The sequence below is a fragment of the Helianthus annuus genome, chromosome 8, assembly GCF_002127325.2.
Source record: "Helianthus annuus cultivar XRQ/B chromosome 8, HanXRQr2.0-SUNRISE, whole genome shotgun sequence".
NCBI lineage: Eukaryota > Viridiplantae > Streptophyta > Magnoliopsida > Asterales > Asteraceae > Helianthus > Helianthus annuus.
Genome location: NC_035440.2, coordinates 30,568,855 through 30,595,266, shown reverse-complemented (window position 1 = coordinate 30,595,266; position 26,412 = coordinate 30,568,855). Strand labels below are relative to the sequence as shown.

General features: G+C 36.2%; 2 protein-coding genes across 2 annotated transcripts; one reads left to right on the top strand and one right to left on the bottom strand.

Moving 5' to 3' along the window:
* Positions 1 to 6,052: 6,052 nt before the first annotated feature.
* On the top strand, positions 6,053 to 11,465 carry LOC110872523. Its single transcript, XM_022121334.2, has 12 exons — positions 6,053 to 6,195; positions 6,535 to 6,634; positions 7,369 to 7,496; positions 7,569 to 7,719; positions 7,799 to 7,908; positions 7,991 to 8,074; positions 8,173 to 8,221; positions 8,317 to 8,408; positions 8,508 to 8,640; positions 9,177 to 9,849; positions 9,939 to 10,046; positions 10,819 to 11,465. The coding sequence occupies exons 2-12, from the start codon at positions 6,542 to 6,544 to the stop codon at positions 11,331 to 11,333; spliced, it is 2,136 nt and encodes a 711-aa protein (XP_021977026.1). The 5' UTR covers positions 6,053 to 6,195; positions 6,535 to 6,541; the 3' UTR covers positions 11,334 to 11,465.
* Positions 11,466 to 15,927: 4,462 nt separating this feature from the next.
* LOC110872522 (pentatricopeptide repeat-containing protein At3g24000, mitochondrial) lies at positions 15,928 to 18,269 on the bottom strand. The gene has a single exon (XM_022121333.2). It carries the CDS (start codon positions 18,177 to 18,179, stop codon positions 16,185 to 16,187), a length of 1,995 nt encoding a protein of 664 aa, XP_021977025.1. The 5' UTR covers positions 18,180 to 18,269; the 3' UTR covers positions 15,928 to 16,184.
* Between the last annotated feature and the right edge of the window lie 8,143 nt (positions 18,270 to 26,412).

Here is a 26,412-nt window from a genome sequence, read left to right as displayed (position 1 = left end):
AATAACCCTACATGATGTTTATACCATTAATCGAATGAATCATGGATCATACGAAGCTAATTGTGAAAGAAAGTAAGGAATTACAAACTACAGGGGTTAAATGTGTTAACATGTTTAAAGTATACATCTGAGCGACCTTTTAGCAAACCTGAAGCTTTGTAACGATTAAATATGCTCACTAGAATAAGTGATAAAAATTTCACAAGGTTTTGATAAAGTATGAGAAAGTTATGACAATATTCGTATACGAGGGGTTAAAAGCGTCAACGTTGAAATTAAAGGCTTTTCGGGTGATCACAAAGTTAACCAAGGACTTAACCAAGTTTGTTTATAACTTAGGGTCCTTAGAAATCAAGTTGGAGGGTTAAAGGTGCAAAATAATAAGTTAAAACCACTATTTAAGGTCCAGGGGTTAAATCTGCCAAGTTTTGAAACTTATTTGGCTAGTTGCCCACGTGCTGGCGTAGCGCCACCAGCAACCCCCTTTGTTGTCGCGCTACGCGACGGCCTTAGCTGGTCAGAATTCATGCACAGGTGCGAGTTCAGCAAGTTAAACCGACTTAGAAACCTTGTATTCGATTCTAGGGCATTGTTTGATGGTTTTTCCATGCCTAGGGACACTTGGAATGATCAGGAATCATTCTTAGACCTTGTTGGAATGATCTTAGAGCCTTAGAAAACCTATATAAAGGCCATGAGTTGAGTTATTCAAATGCTCATTCACTTGAAATCTTCACAACTTCACTTCTGAAGATTTTTGGAGCTCAATCATCCTTTCTAGTGATCACTAGTCGTGCATAGGACCTTGGTAAGTGTCATTAACTTTCCTTAATTCAGTTTTGCTTAGTTAATTAGCTTAAAGTCAAACCGTCATAATTAAGATTTGACTTCGTCATTAATCTTAATTTGTCCAGTCAAATTTCAAATTGAAAGTACCTATGAGTTGGTAATTATGTGGGCAATAAACCCTTAAAAGGGCACCCTCTGATTCCCACTCTAACTAGGTCAATTGTCGGGTCAAAATTAATCTTAAAAAGTCAACAGAAAGCTTATTTTCAAATTAATGCATAATTAGCAATGTAGAAGCTATGCAACCTGTTTTGTCATTAATATAACTTGGTAATTAATGTAAGAACATGTCTAAACATGTTCAACTCGACAATTTACAGATTAAACTCGGTTCGAAACCGAAAGTCGCAAAAGTAGACTTTTGTTTTGACTTTCAGTTCTGACCCATTAGAGCATAGTTTAGTAATGTCTTAGAGCCTTATTAGGACCAGGTTTCATATAAGTATAACCCTCTGTGATTGTACAACTTGGTTCGTTAGTTATCCGATTCATATGCATATTTCCGTTAAATGCCTAAATGTTGACTATTATGCCCATATGACCTTAAAACATGATTTTTAAAAATATAAAAGAGTAGAAACCTTAGTTACTGATTTATAATCTTGTACCTAAAATTTGACATCAGTTTGAGGTCTAGATTAAGAGTTATGCTCATTAGCGTAATTAGAAAGCTTTTTAGTAATTAAATGACGTAATTAGCATATAGCCTATCTAAACCCAAATTTTGATACCAAACTTTTTACCCACTGATATAAAATAATATTTTGGGATTTTTGGAGATTTTTATTTATTTTTAGACTGAGCATAACATAGAGTTCTAAGCTTGATTCGGTAATTGTCGGTTTTGCCCTTTTGGGCTATAAAATGAGTTTTACCAATCCTTTTGATACCAAATCTTTTTCTACTGATCCAATATGATAAATAGAATATTTTAAGCCTTCTGGAATAATAAAAACATCAGCTTTTCATATAAAACCCGAAAATCGCTTAAAATCGCCTTTTTACGCGTTTTAAGCGCATAATATGTATTAAAACCATTTTAGATATATAAGACTTTATACCTACTGATGTTTTAAGTAAATTTTTATACTTTAGCAGTAAGCAAAAGTTTTAAACTCAGATTTCCAGATTTGACCTTTAAACCTTAGGTGAAATTACCAAAATGCCCCTTCAGTGCATAGCATGGCTAGAAATGATAAATTTCACATATAGGTTATACCTTACTGATATAACTTAGTAAATTAAATATTTTACTGATTACATCAGACCCGAAACTCATAATTATATTTAAACTCTTTTATAACCTTTTAAATGACCAAAATGCCCTTACGGGGCATAATTTGAGTTTAAATTCATTTGGGGCATAATAGAAGATATCTTACTGATGTCACAACATATTTAAGGCATATTAACTTAGGAAACCTGTGTATGACTCATTTGGTTACCCGTTACGCACTTTTCGCGTTCGGATCGGCTTATGTAACTAGTTTGCATATATTAGCCGAAACGGGTCAAACCATATCGTTTTCATCTCAAAATCCAGAATGTGTTTAGTTTACCCATATTAAACAAGTGTCCAAGCTTGTTGGGTCAAAACCACATTCTAAACCGGTCTTCGCTTTATCATGCGTTTGAACCATGTCTTCCTTTTGAAAACTAACCGGTCTAAGTCTAAGCTTAATTAAAGACCCGTTAGGATTCTAATAGGTTATTAAAAACCTTCGTTCCAGATAAGGAGCCCAGTAAAAGCTACATGCACTTGCTGTATTTGATTTATACTTTGCTCAGGAAAATACTCTTAACTTAATTTCCCTATACAGGCTTGGGATACTGTACTATAAAAGTACCGCTTGGTCGGGTGTGTAATCATTTAAATCGGATTGTGATTGATGTATTTACATAACTCGTTTTAATCTGTATTATTTGGTGTATGGCCCTTGGGGGTTAAATGACCATGTCCCGGATATCTTTGGCATCATTCAAAGAAATGGCCACGACCTAAGCACTGGGTGTAGGCGTACATCTGACAGTGCATATGTAAAAACTGGTAGTCCACTTAAAGGAATCAACCTTGTGGGTATTATACCTGTGGCGTGTCAGTTAATCTAGACCGGCCCTACAAACCGGCCCTAATGGACGACAAATAAGTAAAACCGTATACAAGATTATTTTTAAATAATTGTCCCAAGTTATAAAAGATATTTTTGCCTAAGTGCATTCAAATTAATTTTCAAACTCTTTTCAAAATGAGTCAGTTAAGTTGTATTTACCAGTGTAAACTGACGTATTTTCCAAAAAGGCTTAGTGCAGGTACTATACGTAATAGGTTGGCTACTCCAGGCATCAATAATCAAGTCTCCCAAGCTCTAGATGTTAAAGTCTGTTGAACAATTTCCTTTTTCTTTCGATCCGCCTGTGGATCTGTTTCAACTATTTTGTGATACTTAATATTACTATTTATTCAGTTGAAATGAATCTATCTTTTGCTTCCGCTGTGCATTTAAATTTGTGTTGTTTGACTATGATGATATCAACTACGTCACGATACTCCCCACCGGGCCCACCAGTAATACGTGGAAATATCGGGGTGTGACATAACAGCTCTGCGATTTTGACCTGTATCAATCAAACAATGTCAATTATTTTATGTTTCTTGTTATCCAACTTCAAACATCTGCAAGTGTTTCTGAGATCTTGGGCGATCGAAATAGAATGTATGAACAAGCAGACTTGCTTTGAAACTGTAATTCTGATAGGGTGGACAAAAACTTAGCTAGACTGGCTAGCTCAGCCGGGTTAGTTGTAAATTGGTTCGGTTTACAGTTTAAAAAACCGGGTTTCATGATTCGGTTTATGGGTTGGAACCGGCGGTCAAGACAAGTCTGGAAAAATATTAAAAATACAATACTTTGTAATCTACATTTTTTATATAAAAATAGAAGATTTTTTCACGTCTATAAATCAAACAGTTATAATACCTATACAAATCGCATGTATTATTATTATTATTATTATTATTATTATTATTATTATTATTATTATTATTATTATTATTATTATTATTATTTCTATTATTAGTAGTAGTTTAACGGATTTTGTGCTATTAATGATTTTTTTCACCTTTTTTGTATAATCCTTAGCACTCAAAAAGTAAAAGGTTTGAATTTATCTAATAGTATTTATTTGGGGAACTGTTTTTGATCTAATAATATGTTTCAAGTGAATTATTTATGATCTAATAATATGTTTCAATGCTTAAAAGGAACTTGGCACAAACCTATAAATCGCTAAAACAGAACTGTTTGGCCGGTTTGCTTTAGTTTTTCCAAAAAATTGTACTTACCGGCCCAGACCAGAAACTCTATCAAAACCAACTGAATCTGACCGTGAACACCCCTAATTTCCATCAGATCTATGATCTTTAAAACACTAAAGTAATTTTTTTCCATTTCCTACAGATGCATGCACCCCTGAAGAAAAGAGGTTTCCCAATGAGAGACAATTTAAAGGCTGAAAGGGTACAATAGTAATTGTAGTATTTGTTGGGTTTCTTTCTCCACGTTCAATTCCAGTGGCACAACTCCCCCCCCCCCCCCCTCGCGCAATGTTTTGCTTAGAAGGGTAATATTTCCGATTTTTCGTCCGAAAGTTTTAAAATTATATAGGTCCACTCCCCAATTATTTTGTCTAAAAATCTTCAGCCCCTAACAAGTTTATTGTTCAAAATTCTATACAGTATTTTTTTATTTAGTTAAAAAAATTGTGAGGAACGGGCTATTAGTAAGTTTTTATATTTGTTTATAAATTTTAAGTAAAGTTTGTTACTACTTTATACATAAATCAAAGTTGAGGGTCGTTTTTATGTTTAACTCAGTTGTAATTCTTCGTCCATGTACTAAATAATATTTAGTTTTTTCTCTGTGTAAGAACGACTCCTTTGAATGAATGAAGATTATTTAGTTTTATTTGGAATTATTATTGTTTGACCCGACCCAAACATATAACCCGAAACATAGCAATAGGAAAAAGAAATTGAGTCCCATGACTTCCCCCCTCCCCCCGAAACTTTTAGTCAAACTCCGCCACTGTGCAAGTCACATGTCATTGCTCCCATTTTTTAAAATGTTCATAATTTTTTTATACGTCATTATTTTTTTAAACATTGCATCATATGGTTTTTTATCTTCCCAACGAGTATACTTTTAAAAAAAGTTTAACTGGTTTATATGGCGTTTTTTAGCTGGACAATTTATGGTGATTTTCTTAACTGGATTTTATGCGTTTTTAACTAGACATTTTTATGATGTTTTTTCATGAAACACCATAAATTTAAATTGTGTTTATCATGGTGTTTCATACGCCATTTTGATACGGTGTATTTTCATGACATTTTACTCGTTTTTCATGGCATTTTTATGTCGTTCTCATTGCATTTTTAATGGCGTTGTAAAAGATTTTAAGGTTTTAAATATTTTATGGCATTTTTTCACTTTAAAATGTCCAGTTTAAAAACGTCATAAAAACCCACATCAACTTTTTTTTTTCAAAAGTATATCAACAGTACACTCGTTGGAAAGAAAAAAAACTCGGTTCTATAGTGAGATTTAAAAAAAAAATTAATGTTTAAAAAGGTTACGAACATTTAAAAAACTGGGGGAAGTTGCATATGCATTTTTCTTATCATGTGAGTGGCATGTGCTATCTTATTTAGATGATTTTGTGCTTTTCCCCTTGGTACCCATGTTGACACATGACACTCTATGGTTTCTTTTTTGACTCTTTGTAAATATCATTCCGTGTGAATTAAATTTTATTAAAAACAAATATTGTATTGCTATTGTACCAAACCGAACCGAGAGCGACCAAACATCTGTATCGGTACCGATGTATTTTTTTCAATGGTTTTGTTTTTGATAAACTGACACCATTTCACTATCATACCGTACCGAACAACACCGGTACACGTATTCATTTTACGTTTTCCAGTTTAATAACTTTTCATACAACTTTATCTATGTAAATAAATGAATATCACTACCAGTATCAGTGACGATCTGAACTGATCAATACCGTTCAAACAAGATGCCGGTACTGGTATTCGTTTTACCAAAAGATATAAAAAGTAAACCCTGAGAAAAAGACAAAAGTACAAGTATAAATAAAACCAAAACAAACAATTAAAAAATAATAATCTCTTTCTCTCACTCTCAAGAGAAGAAAACCTCTCAAACCTGTGGCTTCCATTTCTTTATGCCGTACTCCTGAGTTCGGTCTTCGCTTCCATTTCTCCTTCAATCGCTTACCTTCACTCTTCTTTTCTACATCACTTTTATACATACAACCACTGTAAGTATACTATCCTCTCACTTCTTCTTCAACTATTTCTATTTCTAAACCCTAATTATTATTCTTCACATTTTCATGTAACAATAATTACACATTTCCGTATACACCGTACTTGTGATGATTCAGTAGTTGATTTCTTGATTTTGCTGTGTGTTTATCGGTTTGATTGTGTGAAATGTGTTATTACTGTGTGATTGTGTGAAATGTGTTTTGATTTTGGGGGTTTTGGGGTGTAATGCAGGGTTTAGTGTGTTGAATTTGGGGAATTAGGGTTTTGTGTGTGAGTGTGAGTGTGTGTAGTCGGTGTGATGGAGAATGATGGTTTTTTTATTTTTGCAGAGGAATTATGAGTGGTGAAGAGGAGAAGAAATGCCCTTTGTGTGCTGAAGAGATGGATTGGACTGATCAGCAGTTGAATCCTTGTAAATGTGGTTATGAGGTTTGGTTTTTCGGTTTTTGTGAGTTTTGTTTGTTTTTTTAAGTTGATTTGTTTGATTAATTTTGTAGTTTATTTAGGTTTGATTATTTTGTTAGTTTCATTGATATGAGATGCTAGATGGATTGCTTTGATATGCTGATACTTTGATACCATTATTCAACTTATGTTGGTATTTTTGATAATATTATTCACCTGATGTTCATAATTTGGAGCATTTAGTAGATGTGGCATTTATGAGTATTAAGTGTTAAGGGCTTGTTAAGGGCTACAAGTCATCAATGGAGTTTGTACTTTGTACATTGTAGATACTTATATTCTATTCTTTTATTTTTTCAAATAATATTAGGTGAACTTTTAGTGTGTGATTCAATTTTTAATGGTGCTATAGTCCTGTCAAAAATTCTTCTCAACTTATGTTTGTATTTTTTATAACATTATTTACCTGATGTTCATAATTTGGAGCATTTAGTTGATGTGACATTTATGACTGTTAAGTGTTGTAAGGGCTACTAGTCTTCAATGGAGTTTGTACATTGTAGATACTTGTATTCTAAACTTTTATTTTTTTAAATAGTATTAGGTGAAACTTTTAGTTTTTAATTTAGTTTTTTAATGGCTATAGTCCTGTTAATAATCCCTTTAAGTTTTTGTTTGGCTGGAGCAATGTATGAATGAACTTGTAATATATATTCTTGTTACATACAATGCGTTATAAGATGATGATATTGCTGTAGGTGTGTGTTTGGTGTTGGCATCACATAATGGACATGGCTGAGAAGGATGCAACCGAAGGGCGGTGTCCTGCATGTCGGACACCTTATGACAAGGATAGGGTTGTAGGGTTGGAAGCAAATTTCCAAAGGTTAAAATACACGTTGTGGTCTGTGTGTTACATTTGATATATAAATCTATAACAATTGGTTATTGCGTATAGGGTGGTTGGCAATAGTTCAAGTCAAAAACAAAAAGTATTAAAGGGAAAATCAAAAACAAGTGAAAGCAGAAAAGATCTTAGCAATGTTCGAGTCATTCAACGAAAAATGGCGTACATCATCGGACTACCTCTTGATCTTGCTGATGAAGATGTGTGTACAAAATGCCTTTGTTCTTTCTAGTTTTTTTAATTCAAAGTGGTTATAACATAAGTTAGTTTTTTTGGCGCAGTTATTGCAGCGGAAAGATTATTTTGGTAAATATGGAAAAGTAACAAAGGTTTCTCTTTCTCGGACGGCGGGTGGGGCCCTTCAGCAGTTTGTCAATGATACTTGCAGTGTGTACGTACTGTGTAATGGTCTTGATTTCTATGTATTGTTATAATCGATATTTCATCTTATGATTATCCTTTTATGTTCCTAGATATATTACTTACTCAAAAGAGGAGGAAGCCGTGACGTGCATTCAGTCTGTACATGGTTATGTCTTGGATGGTAGACCGTTAAAGTAAGCAGATCACGTTATAACCCTTCGTTACTATTATTTGTGATTAATCATCATCATCGTTTACATTCTTGGTTACCATATTGAATTCATTTTTGCAGAGCGTCATTTGGGACTGCAAAGTATTGTCATGCATGGTTGCGGAATACGGTATGCGCGTGCGCGTGATCACGACTGTATCAAGTCAATATTTCAGTTTAAAATAGAAGAATAAACTAATGTGAGATTTCTTTTTTAACGATCAGCCTTGCAACAATCCTACATGTTTATATTTGCATACTATTGGTGCTGAAGAAGATAGTTTTGGTAAAGATGAAGCGGCTGCAGTTCATACTAGGTATTATATGCACAAGTTCTGTAAAATACTATCCTTACGAATTTCTAATGCTTCAACTTTAATGATTTTTTTTTTTTTGGTAAAATAATTGTATTTTAGGAATAGAGTTCAGGAAATAGTCGGTAGTACCAAATATGTGCATAGACGCTCCGGAAGTACGTTGCCACCACCTGTAGTTGAGCAATTTAATCACAATGCTTCAGCTGAGGATCCTGTGTATGATGGCATGAAAGTAAGAGATTTACAATTATACCCTTGTACACATATGAGCTAGCTTATAATTGTGAGATACATATACTTATATTCATGCTATGCAGTTAATATCGGTGATATATTGGTTGTCGGTCCCCATGTAAAATATCGGTGTCAAATATCGGTACCGATGTTATCGGCGATATTGGACCAATTTTCCCGATATCAGTACCTTTCTTCTTAGTTCCACCATTCGTCTTTTTTTTATTGCTGCTATTAGTGTATTAAGTCTTAATTGTTAAATGTTAGTGTTTTAAGTCTTAATGAGTTACTACTTGCTACAATTGTTAGTGTTTTGCAAGCTGCAAAAGGTTAATTTGTTAATGGTAGGAGAGTATACTGAATTGTTAGTGTTAAATTGCTGGATATATAAATTCTGCATGAAATTAAAATCACCCGATATCCCACCGGGATAACTTATGTCCCAACTATCGGTCCTTGACCGATATCCGATATTTTACTTCATTAACTGCATAGTATTCATGTTTCTCTTACATTTATGATGTTTTTGCCCAGGATGTTGGTTATGCACCTATCAAACCGTCAAAAGAAGCGACAACATTTGTAGATATGGTGTGCTCTGATAGTAAGCATGTAGAGATTGAACGCTCAGATTCAGTTCAATATACATCATCAAACCCTAACCAATTTGTTGATTCACCGACTTTTGATGATAAAAAGTCAAAGGACTCTTTTAAGAACTACAGTGATCCTTGGTATGATACTGAAAATGATAACCAGATTAGTGCAGATCATTACGTTCTAAACAGTTATGTAGATGAGGAAGATAACAGTAACATACAACCGTCGCAATATACGGATTCGACATTGAACGATGGGTACAACGAAAACAAATTTCAAAGCTTAGCTAAATCAGATAAGATATACAGAGGCGCGAACTCGTTTTCGAATGAAGAGATTGTGGAGCATTTGAGACGGCTTGATCATGATGCACCTCTAGTAGATGATGACGAAGATTCTGCTGCTTTGGAGAGTAGTATAATATCCAATATTTTGTCCATAGATTTAGACGGTGATGATTCACCGTACCCTCAAACGGTTGCAGGATTGCTGCAACCGAAAGATGCGCGTTCTTGGAACTTTCAAAATAATGATCAGTCCATATTCTCGTTTGCAAATGAACATCGGTTTTCTGGTCAGCAAAATGATCTAAGCACTAGCACCATTGGTACGTCTCTCTCTCTCTCACACACACATATACACGTGTCATGTGTGTTTGTGTATATATACATTAACGTATTTTGTTTCAAATAATAGCATCTAGGGTACAGAACTCGACACCGCCAGGATTTTCGGCGACCATAAAGCCGCCACCTGGTTTTTCCTCCTGCATGAGAGCTGAACAGGCTGTTGCTGCTGGCTCAGGTAAGCAAAATATCTTTGCACTCCAACTCTCTTTATATATATAGGGTGGGGTTCATTTCATAAATATATACACACACACACACTATTGATGTGTATTTTCTGCATGGTAAATAGTCAAACTCTTGCACTAAATTAGGGTTTACACAGTTGAATGGAAGCATTAGACTATTTGTGAAAACTAGTGGGTTACCATTCGTGCTTCACAGCGAGTTCAAAACATAGATAAAATTAATCAAATCACTAAGAGTTAAAGTTGTTTGATGTTTCAGTTAAGGGGCTAAATATGCCATTATTAAAGTTTAGGGGTTAAAGTTGTTTATTATTAAAGTTGAGGAGTTGTTTTAGTTAAGGGGCTAAAGTTGTTTGATGTAGTTAAGGGGGTTAAGATGTTTTAGGTAAGGGTCCAAACATGTCATTATTAAAGTTGAGGGGTTAAACATGTTATTATTAAATTTGAGGGTCTAAAGATATTTATTATTAAAATTGAGGGGCTAAAGGTGTTTGATATTGACAGAATAGCCATATTTATAGTATATATAATATAAGATATTCCATGTGTCTATTTGCTATTGACAATCTATAATTTGTGAATTACATATTAACAAATTATGCTACAAGTTGCATATAGGATATATTCGTATATAGATATGAGCGTATCCTAGTCCCGATAGGCAAGTAAAATCAGGCGCGGCTTCAAATGGACATGCGTATATCGCGATATCCATTTACAAATTACAACTCGAACTAACACTGCTTTGTTTTATTTATTTAGGAAATTATATGAGGACCGGACCAAACGCACTTTACGGTTCACCATTTTTGGGGAATCTATACAACATCAACGGCGATGTCGGAAAATTATCAACGAACTTTTTGAACAACTCCTGGAGCAGTTCGTTTGATGAGGACACAAAACCGTGGCTTTTTATGCAACAGCAATCCGTACCTCAGTTTTCTCAACCGACAATGTTGCAGCCGCAACAACATACAACGCCCCAGTTTCCTTCTCAGGTTGATTTGTATGGCGGTCTTACTTCCGGGCTAGCGGATCTACATCACCAGAGCTACAACTCTACACCGTCTTTGTTTACGCAACAGCCGAAATTTGAAGGTGGTGGGTTTCAGCAGCATAACCCGTTGCAGGAGGTTCAAGTTCAACAACAGGGTGGTACTAGAGGTGAGGTACAAAAATATGGGTTTGACAGTTTGTTGTCGGATTATGGTGACTATATGTTCCAAACGCCCACTTCGGGCGATTTATACACCCCCCGGGTATTTGGAATGTAAAGAATGCACCTTAAAGTTGAAATGAGCTTGTTACTCTTAGTTAGTTAAAAAGTCTTGGTTTCTTGTCTATGGTTTTTGGTTATGGATTTGTTGGTCGTAAGGCGTAAGTAGTAACTAGTTTTGGTTTCTGAATGTTTCTTCTTGAATGACATGGTTTTTTTATAGAGGTTATATTTTACATCCAAATTAAACAGATATTTTCATACCTCTTGAAGAGGAAACCTAAAATATCGACACGTTTGAATATTGCATAGCGAATTATCAGGAGTTGGATACTTGGATGTAGCTAAAGTTTTGACGCGTTTGGATGTAGTTTTCTGGTGTTATAATTGTACGTATCTCTAAAATTTGAACATGATGACCTCTGCCATATACGAAGAAAACCAACATGATTCCTCTTTAAAACTGAAGCGCGCGAAATGATGTCTGATTTTTTCAAAGTACACTCAACTGGAAATCGAACAGAGAATTGATTTTTTGAAAGTTTTGTCTGGTTTAGTTTATAAGTTTTGTAGGTCACCGAGCGCGTACCGATTTGCTTACACCTAACGTGTAGCGCTACCATCTTTTTTAAGTTTGGTGATTGTAAAAACAAAGATGATGATGCATTGGTGGTTGTTTTTACTAAAGCATTAGACTGATATGGATTCAAAGACTACCAATCCTCAGGAAGAAATGTATTGATTAAATATAAAAATGCGAAACACCCATAGAATACTTACCTCATAATTTGGTGTAAAACCAGAATTCGTGTTAGGATGTATCAGATAACACTTGGATGCTGCTGTTTGCCCGCCGATGCTAGCCATATTCACAAAGAGGATGAAATATCAGTTACCATTTCGTTGCGTGTTAATCTAAACGACAACCTTCTAAAAAATCTAAGGGCGTGAATCTTGTTGGGTTGGTGTGTTTCAGGATGAACCATATGTTTTTTCAGGTTCGTGCTAAAGACATCAACCTTAACCATACGCACTTGAAACATGTAACCCCAAACATGATCTTTAGTCCATGTATTTAAACAAGTCATACAAGTTGGCAGGGTAAAATCAAATTTTAAACGGGTTAGAGGGTTGTAAAATCTGTGTTAAACGGGTTGGTGAGTCGGCATGTTTAATTACACAAGTTGGCAGGTCAACGCACCTAACTAAACGGGATTAAAAACTTGTTCAATTAAATTAGTTAAACATGTCAATACAAACACGAGCTATTTATCAAACATGTTAGATATGACAAGCAAAAACCTGGCTATGCTCGTGTATGTGCCATGTCACAAGTTGACACCACTACAAAAATCAAACGGCTTGACGCAAACAATAATTTTCCTTTATTGTTATGTTTACCACAGAAAAAAAATAAATCAGTACCTTCATTCACTGCTTACAAACTTACATCCGCCCCCAAAGGATAATTTGAAGATAATTTCTTCTATTAACCACCTCTTTGCCTGTTACATGTACATCAATCAAGCATTTTTTAGGTCAATCAGACACAAAGCGTAATAATAAAATTCTCACCATCATCATAACGCTCTTTTCATTACCGGCTACAACTAGATAACCCAAATCATGTTTTTCTTTTATATAAAATAATCATAACTTAAACATAAAAACATAACAAATTCCTAAAGCCAGGGAGGGATCTACGAACCCTCTTGACCCCCTTTGGTTCTTCCTCGTGCGATCCAAACCACATGATCCATTTCAAATCTCCTTCACATTCCTAATTGATTATTACCAGAATCATAACAGAGACTACTACATCATATTGAGATCCCTACCAATGTCTTCAGTATATTAATATTAATATTAATATATATAAATAGATTGCAAACCTGAATTCCATTTATAGCTCCATTACACAGTCAAACCAATCGCTAGTTTTGAGATTGAATCAAAATGAAACGGTTTTTTTATTACTAAATTCTAAAACACACCACCTGATATTTCGGATGAAAATGAAATATAACAACTTTTTACACACAACACATTTTAATTTGTGTAACGATTATGACAAATTAATCAGAGTGTTGGAAGTCAAATAGATTGTTCGTTTTAGGAGAAAGTAATAATAATGATGGTGATGGAGAGATGTATAACATGAAACGACTGTGTTTTATTTCTATTTAAGAGAACGTTTAGTTTTTTTATATTTGTTTCTTCTGTTTAAAAAACGTGCTTTGAGTTATACCGAATATGTAACTTTTAATATCATGTATTAAAGTTTTTAATTATTAGTCTCAACCATAAAATCAAAATACACACCTTTGATACATGTTTAATAAGCCCAATGGTATACACAGGGCCGACTCAGTGTTTCTTGAGGTCTAAAGCGAACTCTAAATGTGAGATCCTTTCTAGTTTTTAACTGATATTATTTTGTATTGTTTTAAATATATGGTGGCATTGTTATATTTTATAGTGATGTTTTATAAAATTAAAAGATTAAACTTTCGTTTTGCTCCCTGTGGTTTGGTCACTTTAACGGTTTTGCCCCAGACCTTTAAAAATAGCCATTTTACTCCCTGATATTTTGGTTTTGTTGCCAGTTTGCTCCCTACGGGGAGCAAAGTGGAAAAACAAACAATTTGGATAGAGTTAGAGGCGGGGAGCAAACTGGCAAAAAAACCGAAACATCAGGGAGTAAAATGGCTATTTTTAAAGATTTGGAGCAAAACCGTTAAAGTGACTAAATCACAGGGAGCAAAACGGAAGTTTACTCAAATTAAAAAGAATTAGATTATGTTGATGTTATTATTATATGAATTATTTTAATTTCAAGTTAAGTTTCTCTCCTCCTTAAAAGGTGTTTCCAGCCCTAACTTAAAAACTCCTTCTCGTTGGACACTGGTGACTTCTGTAAACCAAAAACACAAAATGATGGCCTAAAGCAAGGGCTTTAGTTGGCTGACCCTTCAGCCGGCTCTGGGTATACATATACAATGTAATATAATGTATCTTCCATGAAGTATATATTATATTAATATATTTGTAGTTATTTAAGGGTGTTAAATGAGGATGTTGAGTCGAATTGACTCAATATCAATTCCGATTCAAGTTAATAAAAATCCAAGCCGAGCTTACTTGGCTTGTAATCTTTAATCCGAGTTGAAATTTTAGCTAGTATTCAACTTAGCTTACCTCATGACTCGGTGACATGTGTAATAGTTGAATTTTCATAATTTTGTATTGTATGTGCTTTTTATTCACATAACAAGTTAACAAAAAGTTTAAATTATACATGTCTTAAATTATAAGTTAACAAAATCTCAAATTGTAGAACTATTAAGTAAAAGATTTACAAAATCTCAAAATATACTAGAGAATCAAATTACTGGTATAGAAGGAAAATAGAAGAGAAATTTATTCAAGTGAACCAATGAGCGAGCTACCTTGAGCTCAAATACAACTCAATTATCAGTATAAATATCTACCCGAGTGTTGAAAACCACCTTAGCATTTTGACCATGTGTTATGGGCCCAACGCCACATCAACCCAAAAGAGAGTGAAACACTGCCCCCATGGGGCATGAGTGAGGCGTGAAAGGCTCAAGCATGAGACCCACACTCGTTGGGCTGATATGTGTGGAATTAATTTCCATGGCTGGCCTTGGGGGTGGGCGGGGAGGACCACCGACCAGGGCCCGATATTTCGAAGGGCACTTTATTTTATAAAAAAACCCGATAAATATATGTAAAATATATTTTTTAATAGGATATAACCATACAAACACCAACATAGGCTCCCTTACAAATCTATTCTTATGGTTTAGATTAGTTATTAGTTCATTGGCATTAGGTTTAGACCTTTAGTGAGCTCAATACCCAATTTTGTTAAGGCGTAAGGGCACGTTTTTCGAGCTCGAACAGGGTACAAGAATTCTCAGGGCCGGCCCTGTTAATTTCTCAGCCAATTAAACCCCCTCATGCGGCTAAGGGCGTCAAGCTATAACACACAGCCTTATCCAGCTGCTCCAGCTCGAACTCGACTTGTTTTAAGTCGAGTTTTTATAGATCTTGAGAGCTCAAATTCGAGTTACTTAAGTTGAAATTTTTCTTCAAGCGGCGCCTAACTTGAGCATTAAGAGGGCTGAATCCCACATATTAAGCTTTCCTTGCACTCTATAACATGTCTATAATCCTCAAATGAAAAATAATAAAAATAATCCAAATCCAGTTCGACCCGCTAACCAAGTTACTGGTTCAACTTCCTTCCTGCCTGCCCGCCAAAACTGCATGGTTCAAAAGGGAACAGACTGGTGGAGGGTCCGGCTCCAGCCAGAGCGTCCCACGAACCAAAATCAACTGGCTCTCTTGCAGCCCAAGTCCCAAGACCAGGACCACTTATCAACTTGAGGCAGGGAAACACATGAGATACCACATGACTTCCAGTTAACAAAGTTTCTTTAAAAAAAATCTGTACTTTGTAATTGGAACACATCAAGAATGAAAGTCAGCTCGATCTCGGATTAAGGAAATCATCAACTCAGAGCACTTGACAAACATAAGAAAGATATCATCAATGCAAGAAAATTGGTCTTCATACAATAAAGAAGATTCCACATGAATTACCGTATATTGATGAACTATATGTAGTTATAACAAGATATATGATGCATAAAAAACCCTAAAAGATCAACGGTCGTCTATACAACAAGGCCGACCCTTAGAGCAACATGTTTTCTGTATAAAAAAGTTATGAGTTTAAAAAGTTATAATAATACAAAATCGAGAAAAAAAATGAACTTAGAAAAAAATCAAGGCAAAATCATATGCACAGCATTTGTATGCATATCATGACTAACAAATTTTAAATTAGACAAAGTTACAGGTTTTTCTTTATTTCAAGAACCTACCAATAATCGCCACAAGAACAAGATCCACGATAAAAATGATGAAACCGATTCGTGTCCCTCAAAATAATTTCTCGCTCGACCACCAGCGAAGCATACTTAAAAGCCGAATGGCAATCGCCACAAACTCTAATGTTCTTCTTAATCCTAATTGTGGACCCCGGTGGCGTCTTTAAAAGTGCAAAAGCCAAAGCAAGTTTTTCACTATGAAATTGTAACTTCACTTCTCTTTCTTGCTCATCGACATATAACAAAACATGACTCGTGTCAGGCACGTACCCGATTTCCTTGATCTTTTCACTAATCTTACCCCACATTTTATTAATTTCGTTCTGCATAGGGTGATTATCGTCATTAGCCACAAACATATGCACAGAGTTTTCAATATCCACCCAACTGCACGCAGGTTCTTTCTTTACACCGATTTCTTTCATAAATTTTCGGACTTTCGAAGCTTCGTTCCATTTTCCAGCAGACGCGTAGATGTTATATAACAAAATGTGGGGCCCGGAGTCATAAGGGTCGAGTTCAAACACGCGTTCAGCAGCGTAAGCACCCAATTCCATATTTTTATGCATCCTGCAAGCCCCAAGTAACGCACCCCATATGGCCGAAGTTGGTTTGATCGGTAATTCGTTAATAAAATTTAAGGCGTGATCAAGTTGACCGGCTCGACCAAGTAAGTCAACCATTGTTACGTAATGAGAAACGTCGGGTTCGATGTTTACTTTTTTCATTAACTCAAAGTAATATTGACCTTTATCCAAGAGTCCACCATGGCTACAAGCGGTGAGAACGCATAAAAAAGTTACTGAATTGGGTTCGATTCCGGTTTTCTTCATTTTCTCAAAATGATCAAGCGTTTTTTCTCCTAACCCGTGTTGTGCATATGCGGTAAGCATAGAATTCCACGAAACAACATCTGGTTTAACGAGCCTATCAAATACGCGTATTGCATCATCAAAGCTACCTGATTTTGCGTACATGTCAAGAAGAGTGTTGCCGATGAAAGCGATAAGTTTAAGACCGGATTTAACCATGTGGGCGTGTATCCACTTTCCTTGTTCTAGCGATCCAGTGCTAGCACACGCGCTAAAAATACTCGAATAAGTGAAATGGGTCGGTTTAAAATCATGTCTTTGCATTCTTTGAAAAACTCTTAACGCTTTATCTCCTTCACTCTTTCTAGCATGTGCAGCAATCAGCGAATTCCAAGAAACCTCATTCTTGTCTACCAAACCGTCAAACACAAAATGCGCTTCGTTCATCCTCTCATACCTACAATATAACTCGACCAACGCGCTACCGACATACACATTCAAATCATACCCGTACTTCAAACAAAATCCATGAATCTGCTCGCCTTCTCGCTCATCAGTTCTCGCCCCTGCAGCCTTTAAAAGACTCGAAAACGTAAAATGATTCGGCTTCATTTCCGCTCTAAGCATCTCCGGAAACAACACAAGCGCTTCTTCCGGCTTCTCATTCTGCGAATACCCAGTAATCATAGCTGTCCACGTCACCATATCCTTCACAGGCATTTTATCAAACACCTGGCGTGCATCATCCAAACACCCACATTTCGCATACATATTCAAAGCCGTATTCTGAATCACCATATAATGTTTAAACCTTGATTTTAAAAAATGGTTATGCACCAGTTTGCCCTCCTTAATCTTGCCCAATTGGGTACACTTGTTAAGCAATTGATTGTACAATTTACCATCTGGTTCCAACACCCCTTGATCAATTAGGTCTAGTACACGTAACCCACCATTTGGGGATTTTGTTAGATAATCTTTTTCTTGAATTACATGTGAAGTGAGATCAAACGCTTCTTCTTCTTCTGAAAGAAGAGAAGTTGAAGCATTTGGGGTTGCTGTAGATGAAGTTGAAAGAAACCGGAGATAATTAGGGATTGATCTAACTGTAGAGATGAATCCTCCATTAACGAAGATTAAGTTTTCAGAGAAGGGGACGATTAATTTATTCATGTAATATAAATTGGGAATATAGAGACCACCGAGTCTCAAAGGGCAATACGTAGGCGCCAAAATCTTGCCCTGCTTTGTAATTTGTATTGGGTATTGGTAAGAGATACGTGGCGACAAGAAGATGCTCTCAGCAGATAGAAACGACGACGGGTGGCACCAATAGCAAGGCGTCAGCGCCTGTCGCAAAATCTTCATGGGATAGACCAACAACCGGTACAAAAGGTCAAAAGGACACTGAGCTGGAGCGAATAACCATGCGCCATGTCATCTCCAGGCCTGATTGCGTCAGAGATGATAGAATATTAGAATGGATATTCCTCCTGATCGGACAGCTGGCGAGCAATGGCTAGCTGGCAGTCCTCCTCCTTCACAATTATCTGGCTATAAATAGAAGACTCAACCTCCAGGTTTAAGGATTCGGTTCCTGCTCTCTCACGCAACTCGATTTATCGTTCTAAAACGCAACGTAACGCAACACTTAATACCTTGCTAAAATACTTAAGGTACTCGAACTAACTAACGCAACAAAACGTATCAAACGAGCATCCTACGCACGAACGGAGAATGCATACTCAAGATTGGCCCCTTGGAACGAAGCTAGCAGTTTCGTACGAAGGCAACTAGCTTCGAACCAAGAAGATGATCTCAGCAGATAGAAAGGACGATGGGTGGCACCAATGGCAAAGCGCCAGAGCTCGTCACAAAATCTTCATGGGATAGACCGACAACCGGTATAAAAGGACACTGAGCTGGAGCGAATAACCATGCGTCACGTCACCTTCAGGCCTGATTGCGTTAGAAGGGATATAATGGATATTCCTCCTAGTCGGACAGCTGGCGAGCAATGGTTAGCTGGCAGTCCTCCTCCTTCACAATTCTCCGGCTATAAATAGAAGACTCAACCTCCAGGTTTAAGGATTCGGTTCCTGCTCTCTCACGCAACTCGATTTATCGTTCTAAAATGCAACGTAACGCAACACTTAATACCTTGCTAAAATACTTAAAGTACTCGAACTAACTAACGCAACAAAACGCATCAAACGAGCATCCTACGCACGAACGGAGAATGCATACTCAAGACTGGCCCCTTGGAACGAAGCTAACAGTTACGTACGAAGGCATTGCCTTCGTACGAAGGCAACTAGCTTCGAACCAAGGTGCCAGCCTCCTCTATAAATACCTAGCCACCCTCCTCATTCGTTCTAACTTACTGCCTTTCATGCAGAAACGCTGCCGAATTGTTGTCCGGTTGTTTTCAAGTAAGATTTATTATTTTTACATGATTACACAACGTTTTCACTACGATTTTCCACAAGATTCACTTCGATCTCATCAAAACTCTTCTATTTTCATCCAAACTTCTTCATTTTCATCAAAGATCCTTTGTTTTTCATCTAAACTCCATCTTTTTCATGAAAACCTTCATCTTTTTCATCAAAACTTCTTATTTTATCACGGATCGACACTTAACCGAGTGTATTAGGCCTAGCTTCGGCTTCCCAAGTTAGAGATCTGTAGATTTCGCACTCACCAAGTGTTAATCCAAGTGAAAACCCTTTTAAACCCACTTTTAGACTTGATTTTTACACAAAAATGGACCAAATCGACACATATTTCGTTCACTAGATAGTGGGACGAAGTGGTGTCGAAACCGTCTCGAATAGGACTCGAAAACACATCCGATTCAGGCGAAAAAACAGCTCCGAACGCAAGAACAGCCACTTGTGAAAACCGGACTGTTCTTTGCGAAGCCTTGGCTTCGTACGATGGCGGTGCCTGCGTATGAAGGCACTGGTTTCACACAACCCAGCCCAAGTTCTCACCTATGACTCGAACAAAGACCTCTCCGGCTCTAAGTTTAATCAGTAGCTTAAGGCTGGAGGGATGAACACTCGATTTCTTGAAGCAAGACGCGAAGAACACTCGATTTTGGACAACGGAAGCAACACGTGTACGAAGTCACCACCTTCGTACGAAGGCATTGGCTTCATACGAAGCCTCTGTTTTCCCACCGACACTCCGATTTCGACCGTTACAGCACTTTGGAGGACTTACGCTTATGTTCCTGTACGCAGGCTGATCCGGCGCTCCCTTCAATCCATTCAGAACATGTTTACTTGTTAGACACGCACTGTGAGTATATTTGACCCCCTTTTCGCTTTTAAACGCACCTTTTGGGGTGTAACATACGTTCATACATAAACACACTTAACGAAATACATCACATGCTGAAACTGTAATAACTCTTATTAAAATCCATAATTAGGATGATAATTAGTCAATAAGAAAACCCTAATTGAGATACCCAAGTAATTCTGCACTAACCCTAAAATTTTCAGAACAATTGGAATTAGGATCAGGGCCCCTAAAACTCAGGGGGGGTTAAACCCTAGTGATAATTATCTCTAAAATACGTTGTCCAATTTGAAATTCGTTTTCATGTTGAGTCATACAAGCTAGTCCCGAACCCAGCTAGCCTATATAATTAGACTGCACCCCTTACGGACCGTAAGGGGAAATGGCATACGGTCCGTAAGCCTGTCCAAAAATCACTATAAATAGCAGACATTGGCAATTGCTTTCTGTGTTGAAAACAATGTAAGAATTCTTTGTAGACGTCGAGTTATAAGCAGAAACAGTCCATAGTATACTAATATCGAATTGCTGCCACAAAACAGGGTAATCACTCGATCGCTATTACGATTCATTTTCCGATTGATCAATATATCCAATGGATGTTTAAGTGCCGCCCACATAGGGTTATACTTTGTCGTTCGTTGTTAAATCGATGGATGTTTAAGTATTGCACTTTGTCGTTCGTTGTGAGAATTTGATCTCGTGAGTTATCGTAACTGCTGTATTGATCACTAACCCGGTTTTGTGTGCATTATTATTAAATTAGGTTAACAAGGCTAAATCGTATTCCGCCCGTGTTAAATCTGCAATGTGAGTCATTCTCTTTTTATCAAATGTTTTACAATACTCCAAATTATTTTCAGAATTATAATTACAGTGATTAAGTTTATGTAATCACCAAATTACAGCCGGTATGTGGGGTATTGTGCACATTACTACTGTTTTAATCACATTAGGTGGGCGAACCTAAAAATAAGTGATATACGTCATTCATTGGGACAGCCAATGGTGATATGACCATAGTCACAGATCCGGTCGAGTGACAAATACTGTGGGTAGTTGGTAGATATCAGAAACATATGTAAAAACTCTTAATACTGTAAATTATAATAAACGAGTCATTTTAGTAAACTGAATGATTCACTCAGTATTTCCCGCTGACAAAACCTTTTTCAAACATGTTTCAGGTGATCTATTGTAATTCAGGAAAAGTGATGGGGAGCATTTCAAGCTTAAGAAAGTGGCTCATTATAAAATAGAGAAATATGTTTTCTAAAAATAAGGATTAATCAGTAAAATCATATTATTGTAAATTACCGGGATTTTATCCCGAATTGTGAAATAAAATAACCGGGAAAAGTTTTTAGCTTTACAACGATCCTGATGATAAACTTCCGCTGTTAAACTCAATTAAATAAATATCACGGGATTTCTGTCCCGCGGCTCCTGAAACGGGTCAAACCGGGTCGGGGGCCGTGACAGAAATGAGGTGGTATCAGAGCCACTGAGTTAAGCTAATTAAGTATTTAGAGATACTTAATTTTTCCTAATTACTATTATGTGATTATGTGTTATATTAAACTGATTATTTGTTAGTTACAATATGGGTAAGCAAAAGCTGCAAGATATCTATCTTAAATTAGATAGGTCAGTCTATGAAGAGGGAAGTTCATCCCAAAATAAATCTTCAAAACTCCCTACAATTCCTGAAGAAGGAATATTTGTGCGAAAAGCACAATACGAGAAACCGCTTTCTCCTAGAAAAAGGAGTATGATTATTAAGAAAAGTAAAGAGCAAATCCGAGAAAAGAGAATTAAAAAGGAAACCCAGGAATTAATCAATAAATCACCTTGGGAAGACAAGCTAGATAAGAAATGGACAAATTTGTATATGCTAGCTACAGTAGCAGAACATGCAGATCTTTAAAAACCCTAAGTCTAGTAATAGCACTTCCCAGTAAACAAATAAATAAATCCGAGTGTGTTCTTTCTTGTTATTTTGTACAAATAGTGTGCAATAAAACTTCAATGTTTATTTGTTAAACTTTGTTCCAAAGTTTTAACTTAGTATTTTTGTGCATTTTGCATATATGCTACACAGCATGAATGAGATATCTGAAGCCTTTCAGAACCTCGATCTTTACCCGGTGAATGTAGAAGTTTCCAAAGATTTCACTGGATACTTTGCTGATGTGGAACAACTTGTAGAATTCAATGCTCCACCTTTGACAAAGCCAAAACGAAAGAAAAGAAAGAATTATGTATGGGGTAGTCGTATCCGTAGGAAAAAGCCAGCCACAAAAAAAGGAAAAGAAATTGTAATCAAAGAAAGTACTAAACAGCAAGAGATGGAAACTGAAGTCAAGAAAGATTCTAGGCAAATGAAAATACAGTTTGAGGAATATTCTAAGGAAATAGAAATGGAAGTAGGACAAGGTTCTAGACCAACTCAGATAGAAATTGGAGAGAGCTCCAACCAAAACCAGGGAATAACTCTTCAGGAGGAAATAGATTTCCTATTGGCAAGCTGTGAAACTATTCAACCTGTCAATACGAATGTTTTTACCTATCCTAGTGAAAATCCACTCCCTATGAATTTTGAACCAGTAATCCCAGAACCAATAGTCCACTCTCAATCTGTAGAAATGGATGAATGGTGGACGAATGATTGGCAATTTCAAAATATTGTCAACGACCCTTATTCCTTTCTTCCACAATTCGATCCAGAACCCCTACCTAATCCACCAATGAGTAACGAAAATATGGCGGAACTTCGCCATTATGGTGAAGAATTGATGGATGCAGGAAATAGAATCAGGGAGATAGGGGGACAAATTGCCTGTAAGTATGATGAAAGGGAATTTCGTTTTTAGGACGACAAGTGGCGAGAGATAGGAGGATGGTAAAACTATAGTTGTGTAATAGTAAAAGAAATAGTGAAATCAGTCTGTAACATAACTACGAATAAAACTTTGTAAAATATTGGTGTGTATTGATGCATACTATAACCAATATAAAATGAAATCGAGAAATCGATAGTTTTGACTATACGTGTATTGTAAATTGTCTGATTGTTTGTGTATAATTGCTATTTATCAAATACTAATAAAAATTATATATATATATTATCAGATGGCAAATATTGGTAATGAACCGGTAAATGAGGTTAATCAGTCGGAGCAACATCCAGGGGATCAATATACGACTAGACAAGATATTGAAAATATTATTGCTCAAGGGATAGCCAATGCTATTCCAGCATTCGTTGCTGCTGTAAAAAGTCCAATCGAACCGCAACATATCGTTCCTAGTAAACGTACTTCTGAAGATAACTTCAGTAATAGTATAAACGGGGGCAATAATCATGTTAATCATGATAATGAATCTCAGCACACGCCGCTCCCTTAGAAACTGAAAGCTGCAACACCTGGTTGCACTTTCAAAGAATTCCTTGCTTGTAAACCCACTGAATTTACAGGCAATGAAGGGGCAACTGCATCACTGCGTTGGTTAGAGAAAACCGAAGCAGTAATTGCAATAAGTAAGTGTGCCAAAGATGATCAGGTCATGTACGCATCAAATCTATTTAAAGAAGGAGCACTCGAATGGTGGAACACTGTGTTACAAGCTAAAGGAAGAAATAGGGCTTATGCTATGACTTGGGAAGAATTTAAGAATCTTATAGAAAGAAAATTTTGTCCTGAGTATGAAAAGGAACAAATGGCAAATAAGTTCCTAACTCATAGGATGATAGGTGTGGATTGTCGTGGTTATACTTCGACATTCTTTGAATATGCTAGAGTGGTACCAACACTGGCTTCGCCAGAACCGGTACTCATTTCTCGCTATATTTGGGGATTAATTAGCGAAATTCGCAATATCGTTAAGGCTGCGAGACCTCGCACTATTGACGATGTTGTAGAACTAGCTAACACTCTGACTGATGAATTGATACGTACAAGAGATGAAGACAGGAAGAAGGAACTAGCTCAGAAAATTACCCAAGGATTTAGGGTGGGTAATAGTAGTTTCAAGAAAAGAGGAGCAGGGCAATCTTCAACTTTGCCATTCTGCAAAATTTGCAAAAAGAAACATTTTGGAAAATGTAATAAAATTTGCAATTTTTGCAAAACGATAGGACATCGTGAAGAAAACTGCAGAAAGAAATCCATAATTTGTTACAATTGTGGAGAAGCCGGACATTTCAAAACAGAATGTCCTAAGTTAGTCAAACCGGTAGACAACAAAACCAAGGCGACCGAAGGAGCTACTAAGAAGAATGCCAGAGCATTCCAGCTAACCACTCAAGAAGCAGAGCTCATCCCGGATGTGATAGCCGGTACGTTTTTAGTTCACGACGTTTATGCAAAAGTATTGTTTGACTCTGGTGCAAACCAAGGTTTTATAAATACTTCATTCTGCCAAGCTCTTAAGTTACCCTTAACTACCGTTAGACAGATTTTTACAGTCGAAACCGCAGATGGGAATTCAGTAAAAATCAATCAGGTTTTGCAAAAAGTAGAAATAGAACTTTCAGGTCATAAATTTGATGCAAACCTATTACCTATGAAATTAGCTGAATTTGATGTTGTGTTAGGAATGGATTGGTTAATAGCCAACCATGCTCAAATCATTTGTGCTAAAAACTCTATAGAAATTCAATCACCTACTGGAGAAGTAATCATGATTACAGGAGATAAACCTCGAAAGCCACTGAAGTTCATATCAGTAATGAAAGTTGCTAATTATGAATGAAAACAAGGAATAGTATATATGATTTCAGTAATCATTAGTACTAAAGGTAAGGAACTTAAGGAAATTCCTGTAGTCTCAGAATACCCAGATATATTTCCGGAAGATTTACCTGGGTTACCACCAGATAGGGAGGTAGAATTTAGGATTCATCTAATTCCAGGAACTACACCGATAGCCAAAGCACCTTATCGATTAGCTCCTACCGAAATGCTAGAATTGAAGAAGCAATTAGATGAATTACTAAGCAAAGGATTTATACAACCATCCCCTTGGGGTGCACCAGTGTTGTTTGTGAAAAAGAAAGATGGATCAATGAGAATGTGTATCGATTATAGAGAGCTAAATAAGGTTACAATTAAGAATCGATGCCCATTACCTAGGATTGATGATCTTTTCGATCAATTACAAGGCGCTAGGTACTTTTCTAAGATAGACTTGCGCTCCGGATATCATCAATTAAAGGTTCAAGAAGAAGACATACCTAAAACTGCTTTTAGAACTAGGTATGGACATTATGAGTTTACAGTCATGCCCTTTGGGTTAACTAATGCACCTGCAGCATTCATGGACATGATGAACAGAATCTGTAAACCATATTTGGATAAATTTGTCATTGTTTTCATAGACGATATACTTATTTATTCAAAAAGTCAGGACGAACATTGTCAGCACTTGCATGCACTCTTAACTTTGTTAAGAAAAGAAAAATTGTATGCCAAATTTTCGAAGTGTGAATTTTGGCTACAAGAAGTGCAATTCTTAGGACACATGGTGAATCATGAAGGTATTCACGTATATCCTGCTAAGATAGAAGCAATTACCAATTGGAAGGTTCCACAAACCGCAATGGAAATTAGAAGTTTTATAGGTTTAGCCGGATATTATAGACGGTTTATTAAGGATTTTTCCAAGATAGCTGTACCATTAACTAAGTTAACCTGTAAAGCCATTAAGTTTGAATGGGGACCTAAACAAGAAGAAGCCTTTAAAATCTTGAAGCAGAAATTAACCAATGCTACAATCTTAGCCTTACCAGAAGGAACAGAAGATTTTGAAGTATATTGTGATGCTTCAAAATTAGGATTCGGATGTGTGTTAATGCAACGCAAGAAGGTAATTGCGTATGCTTCTAGACAATTGAAAAAGCACGAGGAAAACTATACGACTCATGATTTAGAATTAGGAGCTATAGTTTTTGCCCTTAAGATATGGAGACATTATCTGTATGGAAGTAAGTTTACTGTTTATACAGATCATAAAAGTTTAAGGTATATATTTGGACAAAAAGAGTTAAATATGAGGCAAAGAAGATGGATGGAAATCCTGAGTGATTACGATTGTG

Bases quoted from the DNA above. Each gene is read 5' to 3' on its own strand.
- LOC110872522 (XM_022121333.2), bottom strand. From the start codon at position 18,179: ATGAATAAATTAATCGTCCCCTTCTCTGAAAACTTAATCTTCGTTAAT.
- LOC110872523 (XM_022121334.2), top strand. From the start codon at position 6,542: ATGAGTGGTGAAGAGGAGAAGAAATGCCCTTTGTGTGCTGAAGAGATG. The intron at 7,497-7,568 runs GTTAAAATACAC...TATTGCGTATAG, and splicing joins TTGGAAGCAAATTTCCAAAG to GGTGGTTGGCAATAGTTCAA. The intron at 8,222-8,316 runs GTATGCGCGTGC...TTTAACGATCAG, and splicing joins ATGCATGGTTGCGGAATACG to CCTTGCAACAATCCTACATG.